Below are 15,541 nucleotides of genomic sequence, written 5' to 3'. Positions count from 1 at the left end.
GCTTATATATATATATATATATTGAATAAATTTTCCTTGCGTCACGGCGCGTCGATTCAATCGCATGATGAATAAGACGTGGCTGAATTATAAATTACAAGTATATCTCGAGAAGAGAGAGGATGTGAGCGGACGAAATATATTTGATTATATTATATAAAGAGATGAAATATTCACCGAGCAGGAGTAGCCTGTGGGTGGCACGGTAGACCTGCTTGTCCTTCTGCAGCTGCCTGGTGATGGCATCGGACCGTCTCTTCTGATTTTTGCTTTCATCCTGGCTGTCCTTGTTCTGGCTGCCGAAACACCCCATGACACACCACGGGAAGGAGACGCGCGGCTCGCCGTTTTTCCCTTCCACGTCTAACGGCCCGCGGGGCCCGTCAGCTGGTGGTGGTTCTCGGGTCGCGTAGACGGCGGTGGCGGTGGCGGAGTTGAGCGAGAGGTAGGACGAGCGGGACACCGACGGGGACGGACGACGACGGCCCGCGATCGAGTTGGCCGCGAGGGCGACCGTGCGACCGGCGGCCGCGACGACGTCGTCCTCGTCGTCGTCGTTGTTTACGGCCGCGCCGCCGCCGCTACCGCTGCGGGTCCGCCGCCGTTCGAAAAGTGTCCCGAATCCCGCCGCGGGACGCGCGCTACACTCGCCGCTCCCGTTCCGCGAATCCCGCCGTCCGCCGTCCTCCGGTTCCGCCGTTCCGTTCGTCTCGATTATCGGCTGTCTCCGCTGTCTCGTTTACTCGCCTCGCTCGCCCGCCCGCGCAACACGCGCGCGCGGTTCCGCGCGCTTCCTCGGCCGATCGACGTCTCTCTCTCTCTCTCTCTCCCCCCTCTCCTCTCTTCACTCACTAGTCCACTGCAATCACGGCCGGTGATGGCAATCTCGTCTCTGTCAAAGGATACTTTTTTTCTCGCTCTATTTCTCACCGCCTTCCCTCGCGCGTTTCTTCTCTTCGATTTTCTTTCTATCCAATTGTTTACGATGATGTTGGTGACGACGACGACGACGACGACGACGACGACGACGACGACGACGACGACGACGACGACGACGACGACGACGACGGCGGCGACGACGACGGCGGCGACGACGACGACGACGACGACGACGACGACAGTGGCAGGGACGGTGATAGCGGCAGCGATGAAAACGATCGCTCCGGCGTTTGTCCGTCTGTCACTTCTGACGTGTTAACACACGCGTATATCTCTCGGCGCGGTGAGGGTGACAGCGGTGGCGGCACTCACGAGCACCCCCGACGGCATCTATCACTGACGGCCCCCGCTGACCGTAGAACCATAACCATCACGCGCACCATAAACCCCGCGAGCACACTCCGCTGTTCGGCTCCGCTCCGCGCCGGGCGAGACTGATTGTGAGAGAGCCTTGTGTGTCGCGCTCACTCTCTCTCCCTCCCTCTCGCGGTGTTGCGCGCCGATCGCCTTCTCTTGCTCGCTCACGTCGAAGCGAGCGAGAGCGAGAGCGAGAGAGAGAGAGAGAGAGAGAGAGCGCGCGCGAGCGAGGGAGGGAGGGGGAACGAACGTCTCGGTCGGCGGGGTGTCGACGACTGCGGCGACGATGTCGACGGCAATGGTGGGCCTCCGGGCGTTAGCTGTTCGGAGCACACAGGAGCGAACGCGCGTGACAACACTCGCTACCGGCGGCGATTGGTGGAGTCGAGAGTGTAATGACGATGACGGAGACGTCCGGGAGCTACACCGCGGCGCGAATCTGTGCTCCGTTCACGTGGAGAGGTTGCTTCAGGCTCAGCTCCCGCAACACGCACGCCCGCACATAGGAAAACCACGCGGGACACGCGCTCTCTCTCTCTCTGTCTTTATAGTCTTTATTCGTTGGTTGTTAGTCGCGCGAGAAGCGCGGTCTCTCTCTCTCTCTCTCTCCCTCTCCCTCTTCTGCCTCGCCGCGACGTCTCCGGCGATACGGCCGGCGCGAGAGACAGGGACGACAGGAGGAGAGCGAGAGAGGGAGGGGGGAGGGGGGGGAGGAGGAGAGACGGAAGGAGCGAGAACGAGACAGATATGTACACGCGAATCCGATTTGTTAGCCGAGGGACACGGCGCGTGTTCCACCGTAATACGCACGACCTCGCTTTCGTTTCGTCTCGCTTCCTCGACGCGAATCAGATCGCTTTATTCCGCCGACGGAGACGTTGAAATAGACTCTGACTCCGAATTCGAACGGCAGGCGAGAGCAAGTCGACGCAGACCTGATCGCCGGGCGATAAAATTGGCTGAAAAAGGGGAAAACCTTTTGCCGCGGTTCGGTGATTTTCCTCTTTGCGCTTTTCCTCCTCCTCACTCTCCCATAGATCTCGTCCTCGGCGGATCTTTTCTCATAAGACTCGGCCCTTAGTATAGTATTTTTTTTTTTTTTTTTTTCTCCTTTCCGAGAACGCGCGTCCCAATTTTTTTCCCGTCACGGTAGTCACCGAGAGTCACCCCCGCTTCTTCCGCTTCTCCTCTATTCCAGCCTCCCCTATATGCCACCGACTCCTCGTCGACGATCACGACATACACGGGGAATCCGCACCCTCGCGTATACCTTCCCTCGCGCTGTCCTTATCTCACATGCACTCTTACTTTGAAGAGTAACTCGCTCGCGGAGAAGATCTTTCTCTCGCCACCAGCGCTTCCTCGCCGAATCCGCGCTCGTCTCCTCCTCTCACTCAAATCAACTGAAATATCCTCGAAGAAACTCGCAGCCGAAACGTTCGAGGCGAGGTGCTCCTGGCAGCCAACATGTCGTCTGCTAGACCACCAGCGCGCGACGGCCCACCGTGCGACCGTGCTACAGACGGCTCAGGCATGTGCGCGGAATTCGACGTGCCCTTTCCGTACTGTTCCGTGTGCCGGAATTATCCGGTGTTTATGTATACGTTTTTATGTTTTTTTTTTTTTTAAAGAATTTTTAGCACGTTACTTCGCGCTGAATTTCCCGCTGCTTGATTTTTTTTTCAAAAGCATCACTTATAAGAGTAAATAAAAATCTTGAAATCCTATAACGTTACCTCCATGTTTTTATCAATTATTATCAATTATCCCTCACTTCACGAAAGTCCTGAGAAATAAGATTAACGTTCCCTCTGATACTCTCTCTCTTTCTTTCTCTAAAAAGAATCTACATCAATTTTTTTTATGAGAGGGGAAAATGTGAAAACTGTTCTCCAGGAATACAAAATTTATATATCTTCGGGGTTCGTTTGATCGGTATGACGATCGTGCATTTTACGAACACCGACGAAGAATCGATCGGGTCTTTCCGGATGGGAGTAACGAAGCATACAGGTGCCGTCGACGACCCTCCGGGTGTTTGCCAACCACTGGCAATTTAATCGCATACGTTGTTTTCTTCACGTCAAAATATATCTTTCAGCATATAAAATAAAAATTCATGCATTTCTAATATGATGTTAAAACCAAATCTCAAATTAATGATAACTTTCTAGTTGTTTCATTTACATTGCTCGAATGTAGTATGTTATTAGTAAAATATTATTAAAAGAATCTGATTGCTAGTAAAAATTCAGTTAATTTTTTCTTCAAATTCTTCCATGTAATACTAATAGGTACTGATAATCAGAAGAAAAAGATTTTATTTCACACAATTTCTCGCAACACGCTTGCGCATCAATAGTGCAAACAATTGTCTTCGCTTTCGATAATTCAAATGAATATTTTCAGATCATTGCGCATTTAAATGCTGTTTGTATCAAGAGAAAAAAACTATCAATATTGTCGCTAAATCGATCTATTTTAATAATAGTTTGACACACGTCGACAACGTTCCTACAAAAGTAAAAATATTTTCGATAACTACAAAGATTAATATACTAGTTTCTGATAAAACTATTATATTCGTATAATATATATATATATATATAATATTTGTATATTATAATCAATAAAATAAACATTTTAATAATCAATAATTCATTATTCGTCATGCACAACAAACATATATATCTATGCACATACAAACACACATACAAAGTTATATACATATACAAATGTTTAAAAGAAGATTCTCTTTCTTACTTTTATATTTAGATCAGTACAAAAGTTCGTGACCGATTTATCATTAATTTTAAATGATAAATCGGGCATGAACTTTTGTACTGATCTAATAGATAAATAACATTTCACAATAAAAGCCACTTCTCGCGCGAATACAGCACAAGATACGATCGCGTATAATGCTCTTATTTTCAACACGTACATACATATTGGTGGTATTTTTGTTGTATCGTTTAAATTACTTTTTCTCCATTGATTAACAATTAAAATGAATACTTTTGTACTCAAATTTATCGCGAGTTGTATGCGACAGTTCCATTACTTTTCGCCTCCAGTTTTGAGTAAGTTGTAAATTTAGCTGATGATAATTCACTGACGATGCACTGCAACTTGGAAAATCCGCTTTAGGGAAACGCTCTTCGCATCCAGAATCGTTTTCAATGAATTCAAAGTGGACATCTTTCCAAGATGTCCACTTGCTTTGTGTTTTGATCGAGCGAGTCAGAATGCTGTCTCGCGTTTCAAATTTAATACCACGCTGATTTCTTCTCACGTGGAGCTTGTGCAGGTTTACGGCTTGGTACTCGACTTAATAACTGACGTTTTTATAACCGATGATTCTTCCGCCTGTTTTTCTTCCGCCAGCAGAGAATTCAAATCTAGATCTTGGATGTTTATGGAGTGTTGACTGGAACCGCCTAAAAGCAAAATAAAAACTGTGACGTACACTTGACTAATATTTTTTTACTAAATTTTTTTAACAAATAACGTAAGTGTTGTTCTAGTATACAATACATACATATAACAGAGATCAAAGATAAGACACAAGACAGTCGTAGAAATTATATATTAATTTACAAACTGTTTGTAAGATATATATGTCTAAAGATTTAACAATTTGATAATAATTTGTCCTAACGATATACCTGCATGTGCAATAAAAAGATCCTTGAGAAATCCAAGTTCCTTGGTAAGCATTTTAATTTTCTCCTCCAACAATTCGTTTTCCGTTTTCAATTGATTTACTCGTTCCAAGGTTTGTTGCGTGCGTAATTTACTCTTCACTCTCGATCGTTTCACAGCCTGTGAAACATGGGAACATGATAATAGTATACATATATGCAAATAACGTGAATAATTTACATGCAAAACTGATAGATTACCTGGTTATTCCGATCCCGCCGTTTTCGATAATCCTCATCGCCCTCATCATCCACTTGCTTCTTCCGTTTGTTATTTTCCTTATTTTTCGGCATCTAAATCAACACACAGAGCAAAAACAAGTCGTTAGTTTGGTAAATTATCGAATGCTCAAAAAAAAAAAAAAGTTAAATTTTACAAACTGAAATGAGAAAAGTATAGTAAAGATAATCATTCTCTTTCATTTCTTAAACATATAAAATGAACTTCGAATTTAAATGTAAATAACAGCTTTTAACCTGCACGATAATACACTGCATGACAAAAATGACATCTTTTGTTTTGGAAATTGAATTGATTTTTTGCTCCACGAGAACGTTTCATAAACTTTCAACTACGATATCTTTTCTCCAGCTGCAACTAAACCACCTGTATGGCAAATCGCAATTGTTTTCAACTGCGTCACACCAATCACGATTTGCTTTAGGCTGGAATCAGACTACGCATTGATGATTGAGATTGAAGATTGATAAATTGAAATTTGACCAATGACGATAAAAGAATCTTAACTCCTATTATTTTGATTGGTCAAATTTCAATCTTTCAATCTCTAATCTCAATCTTTAATGCGTAGTTTGATTCCGATCTTAGAAGTAGATGCTTGACAAATATTGATATCGGTGTTTTAACGTCCGGTGTCCGCCGTCTGCGTCGCCGCGTAACACCAATGTGCTCCGTATTTACTCAATAAGGCCTTGAGATCGCTATTGAGAAACCTGCAGCCCTGACACCTTCGCGTACGTCACACGAGACAGGCTCGACTCGAAAACCGCGAACGGATTTCATGTGACGTGACGTGACACGCCGCGTTGCGCCGACTGCGGCTTGTCAAAACCTGTCATTTTTGGATTCGAAGTTAGGGTTGGATTATACTGGCCGTAATCTGTAAAAATTGATCAATTATAATCGATTATTCCTCTCTCATTCGACTGCGATTGGTCAATATTTACAGATCATGACCAGTATAAATCAACCCTTAGCTGCAGCAACAGAATTCTACTCTCATAATTATCTACGCGTGTACAATACAATGTAAACTACGTCTCACGTGTCATCTATGTAAACGATCTTTGAATCATCGAAGCCGGTGCAAGTTCTTTGTGTCGTTGCATTAAACTGCATTAAAGCTTCTATCTCGATCATTTATATACTTATGCAAATTTTTATTTATCAAGTCAGATATATTAACAGTTATAAAATTTACACTTTGCATTGCTTGTGTACACATTAAAAACAAAAACCATTTGTGAAAACTTAACATAAACAATATGTAGAAAATTCATGTAATGAAATCCTTGAAATATATCGCACAATTTAAACCTATTTTACTGTCGCATTGCAATGATATTTTGTACATTTCTATACACTGAGAAAAAAAAAGTAGTTGACTGAACTAAATGCGGCGGTCACGGGCTGTCAAGCAAATATTTGTTAATTCAAAGATACGTCCTGCCGAAATAAATAAGTCATGTGTTCAATACTGCGTATTTGACTCAAATACATTAATATTTTGGCTAAACAAAATATTCGCTTGACAGCCCGTGACCGCCAATTTAGTTGAGTCACCTATTTTTTTTTCTCAGCGTAAACTGTAATCTCATTGTACGGAACATATCATAATTTGTCAACTGATACGTGACATGAAACTTAAAATACTTCCAATTTCATCATCGAATAGTATAACACCACAAAAATAAAAAAACAGATTTTCGAGAATATCTCGCTTAACACACTTATGCCCATTTCCGTCAATGCAGATTAACTTTAATCACGGTTCAATTTGCTCTTCGTCTTTCTCTAATTCTAAAAATTAGAAAAAGATTAACGGTAAGTTAAACCGAGATTAAAGTTAATCCGCATTGGTGGAAACGAATCTGACGATAACGAACGCGGAGCATTGTTCAATAAACGCATGTTGAAAAAATGATTTCACTCCGAGGGGGTATAATCACTTAATGTAATCGTGGGACGGAGTTCCTGAAATCATTATAAAATTTATATAAAAAATTTCGATATATATAATCCGACAATTACACGAAATAATTGTGTGATATTAGATAAAATCATTTATCTTACCAAACGACCGCATATATAGTGAGGAAAAGTTATTTGTCGTCGGATAAAATTATATAAAATTAAATGAAATCGTGAAAATCTGTGGGACAATATTTCAGACAGTGGTTAACCCCCTCGTTTCACTCGCATCGTTATAGCGTTACGATCGTTTCCGCGCGCATTGATAACATTAAACTCTTATATAAATCTGACATCATCGGCCGCGAGAGCGTTCGTGCGCAATACACGGTGCTCCGTCTCGTGCACGTATATGAACGAAAAACATCGAGCCCCGACATACATTATTGTCGCGTGTAACGAAAAAACGTCGTTCACATATCATTTCTCGACAAATTTATACGCCGTAAATGCGACGCTGCCCCGCGGACGGCATCCTCGCGATTCTTTCTTCGTCGTCTGTCGACATCGCTACTCACCGGGATCCCGTCGGCTTCGGTCCCCGTGACACCGTCGTCGAGAAATTCAAACGGATACATATCTCTTTCTCCCTTTCCTCTCGTCGTGGTTCCTCGCCTCCGTTTTAATCGCGGAATTGCGCGTGAAATGTGAAATCGTAGCGCGATATACAATAATACGGACGTAAAATTGCCCGTCGACTTGTTTATCTCCGATCGCGGTGGAATTGGATGCGTAGAACTGCAGTCACCAGAATAAAGAAAAAAAAAAAAAAGAGTAGGATTGTGCAAAAGAAAGGGAAGAGGAGAGAGAAGCATGCAATTAGCGCGCTCTCTCAGGGTCAATGTTTTCAGTATACGTGATAAGTTCCTCGGCGATTGCACCGAATGACGAATTTAAATGTTCGAACAACGATGTGAACGGCGCTCGTTCACCTTCAGCACGGAACAAAATTTGGAATTGAACGATACATAAGTATACCGTCAGATGTTCTTTCTCTCTGAGACGTTCTTTCGCTCTGCTCTCGCAACGCGTGGCATGCCAATCTGTCCATTTGCAGCTTCGTGTTGCGTTCCATTTCAATCGCGCTCATACTTGGATGTATATAAATATGCGTGGAAAGGAGGAGAAAAAGAGCGAAATGGAGCGTAGCCGGGGCGAATTTCGACGAAAATAACGTGCATAATCACACCGATGTACTACACACACACGAGGAACGTCAGATGTATTATCGCGATATACGAGAGATTCGTCCACGTGGCCCTCATTCGCGCGTCTTTTACCTGCATTCAACGCTCGTACTTATTCTCGTACCTCTCGTTAAATCCTCGAACCACCTTGCTCAATCCTTATCCAACGTGATCGAATGGTGATCCAACGTAGCCCTGACACTTGGTCGATACGTCACTCGTCAGTCGGCACGGATAGTGACACACAGAACTACCATGTGACGTTGCCCTTCGGCAATTGTCGGTATCGATACGTCCATTCGGATAGGTCGCGAGATGACGCAATGCGCAACAGAATTCTCTGCTACTCCAATCAGAGACAAATATGGCGACGGTAGCGAACGATCTCATCACTCAACGACGATACGGTGATAAAAGAGTATTTATCACAGTTTGTATTAAGCGGGGAGCACAGACTTTTGCATAACGCATAATGCATAGTGCATAAGAGAATCAATCTGAATCCCTCCTTTCCATCCACTTCACGGAAAAGAAGAACTTTGATTGGCTGATTCTTTTATGCACTATATGCGTTATGCATTATGCAAAAGCTTGTGTTTGGGCTCTTAAGGTTGATTTATACTGGCCGTAAACTGTTAACTTATGCCGTAATCTGTAAAAATTGACCAATCACAGTCGAATGAGAGGGGAATAATCGATTATAATTGGTCAATTTTTACAGATTACGGCATAAGTTAACAGATTACGGCCAGTATAATCCAACCCTTATTTCACAAGAGAAATGCTGTTGTGTTCCAAATTTACTGTCAGTATTAAAAACGCTACAGTTTACGTTACGTGCATTACAGATTTTCAGGAAAGGCAGTCAATTTTCGAACATAGCCTTGTCAGAGAGAAATCTGAGAACATTACCGGCCTTTTTCTTGTTATTTTAGGCCCGATTTTTCATTATCTGGTTAACTTGTGGTTAAGCTTAACCAGATAATGAAAAATCGGGCCTAAGGTACATACATTTAGATGCAAACGTTAAGTCAATTTCACAATGGGCGGTAACAGGCTTTACCCCGGATCTACAATACGTGTTTTAAGCCCTAAGCTGTAAGAAATTAACCAATTACAGTCGAATTCGAGGAGAATACTCGACCATGATTCGTCCATTCCTTATGGCTTAAAATTCTATTGTAGATCCGGGCTTTATGCCTGTTTTTACAATTCGTCGTATGTCGGCGCCGAATATCGTGCCGTAAGAAATTGGCCAATCACAGTTGAAAACAATCGACCATGATTGGCCAATTTCTTACGGCACGACATACGACAACGGCTCCCGATTTTATTGTAGAACGGGCCTTTATCGATTCGGTTAGCAGTCGGGGTCGGGGCCAATCTAATCTATCAAAATAGATGAACTTTGATGCTAATATCTCGTTTCGTGGGTCTAACTTGACGTTTTCTTCTTTCGTTTTATGCAAAAAACGCGTCGAATGAGTTTAATTTTATTAAAATCGGAGGCGAGAGGACTGTATTTTAAATAAATATCTAAACAGGAACCTGTTAAGAGGAAGAAAAGGAAGAAGCTGTGATTTAAATTTGAAGTGATCTGAAATAACCACGAAACAACCTCATCTCATCGCGAACTTAAAGCCGATACTTTCAATGTAAATTTGTTATATCGGAGGAAAAGCTTTTGGAGCTAATGTTATAAAGAAAAAAAGAGTGAGGTTTTTTTCACTATCTGTATAAAGGGACTAAATTGATAGTTAAATCAGAAAGCATGTCCATGCTTGCGGAGCGCCGTCAAAAGCAAAAGTGGACCCTTAATCCACGGGGGAAGTTGTGGACTGAAGGTGAAGATATACCTTCATATAGATATAGATTTCAAGTTATATAAAAACTATGAATATAAAGAGTTTATTTCTCTGATGATTTATAAATTATTATTACATGTCTGAATATTGTATCCATTACATACAAATCTATGATTTTGATTTGTATTTCATTCATTAATATGTCGCCAACTTTATTAATAGACTCCAAAAAATATGGCCAGAGGATGATGGAGAAGATGGGTTGGACGAAAGGAAAAGGACTTGGCATTCACGAACAAGGCATTCCAGAATTTTCCAGTACTATATTCAAGAATGATACAACAGGTAACTAAAACATTTAAAAATTTCATATAGAAGCTAATTATTTCATAAATGTTACACTAGTATTGTTTATTTTGTCTCTCCGGAGCTGTCAGAGTTGCTTTAAATGAACCTTTGGACAAAAGTCATATAGGGGATTGTCAAGATGAATACTTGGTTCTGTTCTATTACTTATCGTCAGAGTGGTTGAGAATCATTTAAGTCCACTCAGAATTTATCTGTAAAGCTCCCTTGTCAAACGACAGCTCAAGACAAATGGATTCCATTAATTTCTTGTTCTATGATCCACAAGTTCTACTATCTTAACCCAAAGATACCCAGGTCTGATTGGATCTGCTTCAAGATAGACCCAGAATAGAAATGTGTTCATTTATATTATTGTTAAAGAGAAAAAGGTAATTGTTAAAGTTTAGTTGCTGTAAAAATACATTATTTTCTATAAAGTATATGACTGAGAAGGATATTTCAGTCACACTCTCAATTGATACACGCTTCTGTTGATTTTATATAATATTTATTTTTACAGCAGAGAATTTGTTTTAGGTATTATTTGTTTGCTTTAAAAACACAAATTCTCTACTGTAAAAATAAAAATTATATAGAAAATAATTTGTGTTTTTAAAGAATTTTTGTTATATAACCCTCTGTGTTATCAATATGACAGATTTCTTAACTTGAATTTCCGTCAACTTTAATAATTAAATACTTCGGTTGCAGAACAGAACATATTTTTTGCCAGATTTGTTCATTTCGTCCAAAAATGTATCAAATGAGACTAATTTTATCAAAATCAGAGATAAGGACCCTAAACTCAACAATTATCAAAAAAAGGAATTTCTGTTACATGTAACAAAAGTAAATTTTGAACAGGTATATTAAAAATATTTAATGTTGCTAATGAAAATTAAGTTACAAGTAACTTAAATATAATTTTCACATGTATTAAATTTTATGCAAATCCATGTAGAATTTAATAGAAAGTACTCTAAATTTCATAAAATTTTATGAAAAACATACTAAGGATACAATCAGGGACATATTCGGATTTCCACCTAGATATTCTCCAGATGTCATGATATTTTTTTATTTTGTTTATTGAACAAGTATTTGTTAAACAAGAATGACAAGATACCTGAGGAGCATCCAGATAAAAATCAGAACATATCTCAATGTGATACTATAAATGTTCTAAAGCAGTTTTTGATTAATCACAATTTGTAAAATTCTTTTTTTTAAATTAGTTAATCAAACGTTTCAAGGCATTTGTAGTGATACTTTGACTACAGCCTCAATTTCATATATACATGTGTATACAAATGTACTTTTCAATTATAGATATCAATTTAATGTAAATTTAATGTAATATCATGAAATTTTGAATTTAATTTTTGTAATTTAAATGTACACGACACTGTTAACAACAGTGTGTAAATGTTTAATCAGAATCTTAAAGTGATGCTGGACCTGCCTGTGTTATCGATGAAATTAGGCGTTTTTGACGTTTTCGTTCCTGTCTAATTTCTTCATAATAGTTTCGCAGAATAAAAATTATTTTTTTCCTTATTATTAATAGCATCTCCTTAATTTCTTTTCAAGGTATAGGATATGACAAAAATTTTGAGCCATGGATTGAACACCAGAAGAATTTTGAAGACATTTTGCAGCAACTTAGCAGAAATCAAGATCCAGACACTGTTGAAAAATCAGTAAACGCGGATGCTAATATCAATGAACAGTCTACTGAACTGAAATCTAAGCAAAGTCATGCTCGTGTACAGTAAGCATATTATTTTCTAATTTCTACAAACATAATGTATATAAATATAAGATGTATATATACACTCAAATTTAGACAAAGTTCTAAGTAATTTTTGTGATGTGTTTAAATATTTGTATAAATATATGAATATCAAGAAATTTTTTTATGAAAATACTAATAAATGTTTCTTATTATATAATTTTAAAAATATTTTAATTTATTTGCAGTTACAAGAAGTTTACGCGTGGCAAAGATGTAAATAGATATAAATCAAAAGATTTGGCAAATATATTTGGCCAAAAAGCATTAGTTGAGAAAACTCAAGTCATGATAGAAAAAAATGATAATATTCGTGAAGAAACTGACGTCAGAGACAATTGGTATGGAGTTACCACAATTAATGGCGGTAACATGTTTGACTACTTCAAACTTAAGTCAAATTGTAATAATATGACAAATTACCTGAAATATAATGTAAAGCCAAAAAATGATACAAACTTACCAAGTAATGTAACTGATAATCGAACAACTGATTCTGAAAGTGAAAATGACCAACACATTGGATTCGGGTTTACACCAAAAATAGAAGATACATCAATGTTTAGTTCTGGAGCGTTAAAAGATTCTGATGATAAGAGCAATTACGCTTTTGATAATCCTTGCTTAGGATTGAATAGTTCTGTAGAAATTGCTTGTAGCACCAATAATTCTTCTATAAAGTCTATAAAGAAAAGAAAGAAGGATTTTGAAGGTGATAATTTGCACATCACTGAAATAGATAAAAATAATACCAGAAAAAAATTAAAAACTGAAGCTATTGGTAGTGCTTATAAAAATGGTTTTATTAATCCAGCTCTTAATCTAGATACGAAGTCTGAGAAAGACTGTAATGGCAACGAATTTGAAATATCTAGAGCACAGTTTGGCCTTGAAAATTGTGGTTTGGATCTGACAGACGAAAAAAACAAGAAACGTGTAACATTTAACGATCATGTCATGTTGTACAACTATAATATAAATTCTAATAAGAAGAAAAAGAAAAAAGAAGCCACATTGGATAAATTTGAAGTTGAAAGTAAGAAGAACAGAAAGAAACGAAAACATGAGAGCATTGCGATTTCCACAATGAACGGATTTGTTAATGAAGCATTAGATGTACAAATATTATTCGAAGAAATTAATGATAATGAGTTAAACGAACATAAAAATAAAAAAATCAAGAAGAGGAGGATAACTAAAACATCTAATCTGGAAACAATACAAGAGTCACCAGAAAAAGAAGTTGAAATTATTATAGAATCAGAAAACACTTTAGATTCTAGTATTATTAAAAATGGGGAAATAGACAATATGGAACAAAAATCGAAGAAAAAAAAGAAGAAAGACAAAAAAAAGAAAAGAGCCAAAGTTGAAGATACTACAGTACTTAGTACCATAAACGAAGAACCAGATATTGAAATTATAGAAATAATTAGCAATAAAAAGATCCCGAATACTAAAGATGATAAAGAAGAAGAAGAAACAGGAGGAATAATCCCTAAGAAATGTAAAAAGAAAAAGAAAAAAGATAAAGAAAATTACAAGAATGAAAAGCATATTCAAACTGAAATAAACAATGATCAACAAGATAACAAAATATTGGATAAATCAAAATACCAAAATAATTATAAGAGTGAAAACGAGGATGTAGTCATGATTGAAACATTGCAGTGCACAGTTCCTGAGATTAAAGAAGAAGGAAAACCATTAGAAAAAATTAAACAAAAGAAGAAAAAAAGAAAAAGCATCAACGAAGACGAGTGTTCGAATGAAATTAAGTTATGTAATATAGAGAAGAAAATCTCTAATAAGGAAAACGCTGACATAGAAGAAGATTCAAATACCAAAAAATTAGCAAAAAAGGATAAAAAAAGCAAAAAATTAAAAGATAAGAATGTATTTGTCATAGAAGATTCTTCCAATCCTAACGAAAAAGTAGTAGATTTAAATGTTACAAAACAGGACAACATAGAAAAGTCAGAATTTACCGATACACCTTTAAAAAAGGGAAAAATGATCGATGCTATTGACAGTATAATCAATAGTCCATGGAGTGTAAAAGCAAGAATGTCTAAAAAAATGCTAATAACATTTTTCCATAACAATGCAATATTAGAATTTCCAGGTTCTAATATTCACAATATAAAGGGATATGGTACAGATGTTGAATATGAGTGATAAATGGAGTAATTCTGGTAATTTTTTGTATAATCAAAAACAAACAAATTATTTAGATGTCTTACCTTGTATATATGTATAGACAAAATGGATAATTTTTTAAATAAGCAACTTATACGTTTGAAATTAAATGGTGCATATATATATTTAAATAAAATTATGTACTGTAATTAGTATAGAATGATTTTAAATAATAGAAAATTAAATATTTCATAAACAATTTTTTTTAAAGTGTGTTTGATATAATTACTTTTAATTATAAAATAAAATTTTGAATTTATTTACAGCTCTGTATTTATTTGATTGATAATGTGTGATTTCAATAAAATGACTTTTTTAGATAAAAATACGTTCTTACATTTTGAAACAACTTGTTGAAATATATTTTATATTTTTCTGTTCAAATTTTTTAAAATATATAATATACAAAATATATTTGTGTGTGTGTGTGTGTGTGTGTCTGTGTATATATACTACTCAACAAAAGATAGAAAACACTTTTAAACACGCTAAAAATTGGGCAATATCCAGAACACCGAAACTCGGTGAAAAATCATTTCGCAGACAAAATATTATAATAAAAATGCATTTTAAAGGTTGAAATCCCTATCTACAAAATCTGTATTTAAAATTTCAATATGACTGATTCTTTATAGAGTTATACGGACACAAATGAATATTTTTTTTAAATCTGAAAATTTTGCACAAATAGTGAAAAAAAAGTCGTACAACGTTCATTACAAAAAGTAAATTGAAAGTAAAAATTCACTTTTTCGATTACTGTAAACCACATTTTCGTGTAATTTTTACCTCATGCCATGGATCTTGTGCAAAATTTTCAGATTTGAAGGATATCGATTTGTGTCCTTATAATTTCGTAAAGGATCAGTCGGATTGAAATAACAATTTCCGATTTCGTAAGTAGAGGTTTCAACCTTTACAATTCTTTTTTAATTCTTTATCGATAATTTTTCACCCAGTTATGGCGTTTAGAATATTGTCCAATTTTTAGCATGTTC

The 15,541-nt window shown here is 37.7% G+C and overlaps 3 protein-coding genes across 7 annotated transcripts in view; 1 reads left to right on the top strand and 2 right to left on the bottom strand.

The window, feature by feature from the left end:
- Positions 1 to 1,033, bottom strand: part of Galphas (G protein alpha s subunit) — a 29,761-nt gene extending 28,728 nt beyond the window's left edge. For both annotated transcript variants that reach the window (XM_018551366.1, XM_018551367.1), the window contains exon 1: positions 178 to 1,033. In XM_018551366.1, the coding sequence (XP_018406868.1) occupies positions 178 to 313 (136 nt within the window). In that variant the 5' untranslated portion in view covers positions 314 to 1,033. The remainder of the gene's footprint in view (positions 1 to 177) is intronic.
- A 3,073-nt stretch (positions 1,034 to 4,106) lies between these two features.
- On the bottom strand, positions 4,107 to 8,704 carry Irbp18 (Inverted repeat binding protein 18 kDa). 4 transcript variants are annotated; one of them, XM_018551404.1, is made up of 4 exons: positions 7,731 to 7,896; positions 5,202 to 5,294; positions 4,965 to 5,121; positions 4,107 to 4,736 (listed from the first exon to the last, which is right to left on the bottom strand). In XM_018551404.1, the coding sequence occupies exons 1-4, from the start codon at positions 7,788 to 7,790 to the stop codon at positions 4,609 to 4,611; spliced, it is 438 nt and encodes a 145-aa protein (XP_018406906.1). In that variant the 5' UTR covers positions 7,791 to 7,896; the 3' UTR covers positions 4,107 to 4,608. The 4 variants fall into 4 exon arrangements, with proteins under 4 accessions (XP_018406906.1, XP_018406909.1, XP_018406907.1 ...); XM_018551407.1 differs by lacking the exon at positions 7,731 to 7,896 and adding an exon at positions 7,315 to 7,468 and having other exon boundaries at positions 4,108 to 4,736; XM_018551405.1 differs by lacking the exon at positions 7,731 to 7,896 and adding an exon at positions 5,478 to 5,719 and having other exon boundaries at positions 4,108 to 4,736.
- A 1,220-nt stretch (positions 8,705 to 9,924) lies between these two features.
- On the top strand, positions 9,925 to 14,525 carry LOC108783043 (putative uncharacterized protein DDB_G0282499). The gene is made up of 4 exons (XM_018551489.1): positions 9,925 to 10,243; positions 10,427 to 10,549; positions 12,143 to 12,323; positions 12,533 to 14,525. The coding sequence occupies exons 1-4, from the start codon at positions 10,171 to 10,173 to the stop codon at positions 14,520 to 14,522; spliced, it is 2,367 nt and encodes a 788-aa protein (XP_018406991.1). The 5' UTR covers positions 9,925 to 10,170; the 3' UTR covers positions 14,523 to 14,525.
- Positions 14,526 to 15,541: the final 1,016 nt, after the last annotated feature.

Source organism: Cyphomyrmex costatus, unplaced genomic scaffold, assembly GCF_001594065.2.
Source record: "Cyphomyrmex costatus isolate MS0001 unplaced genomic scaffold, Ccosl1.0 scaffold14, whole genome shotgun sequence".
Taxonomy (NCBI): domain Eukaryota; kingdom Metazoa; phylum Arthropoda; class Insecta; order Hymenoptera; family Formicidae; genus Cyphomyrmex; species Cyphomyrmex costatus.
Note: the sequence above shows the minus strand (reverse complement) of the source record. Positions and strands in the feature narration are given on the sequence as shown.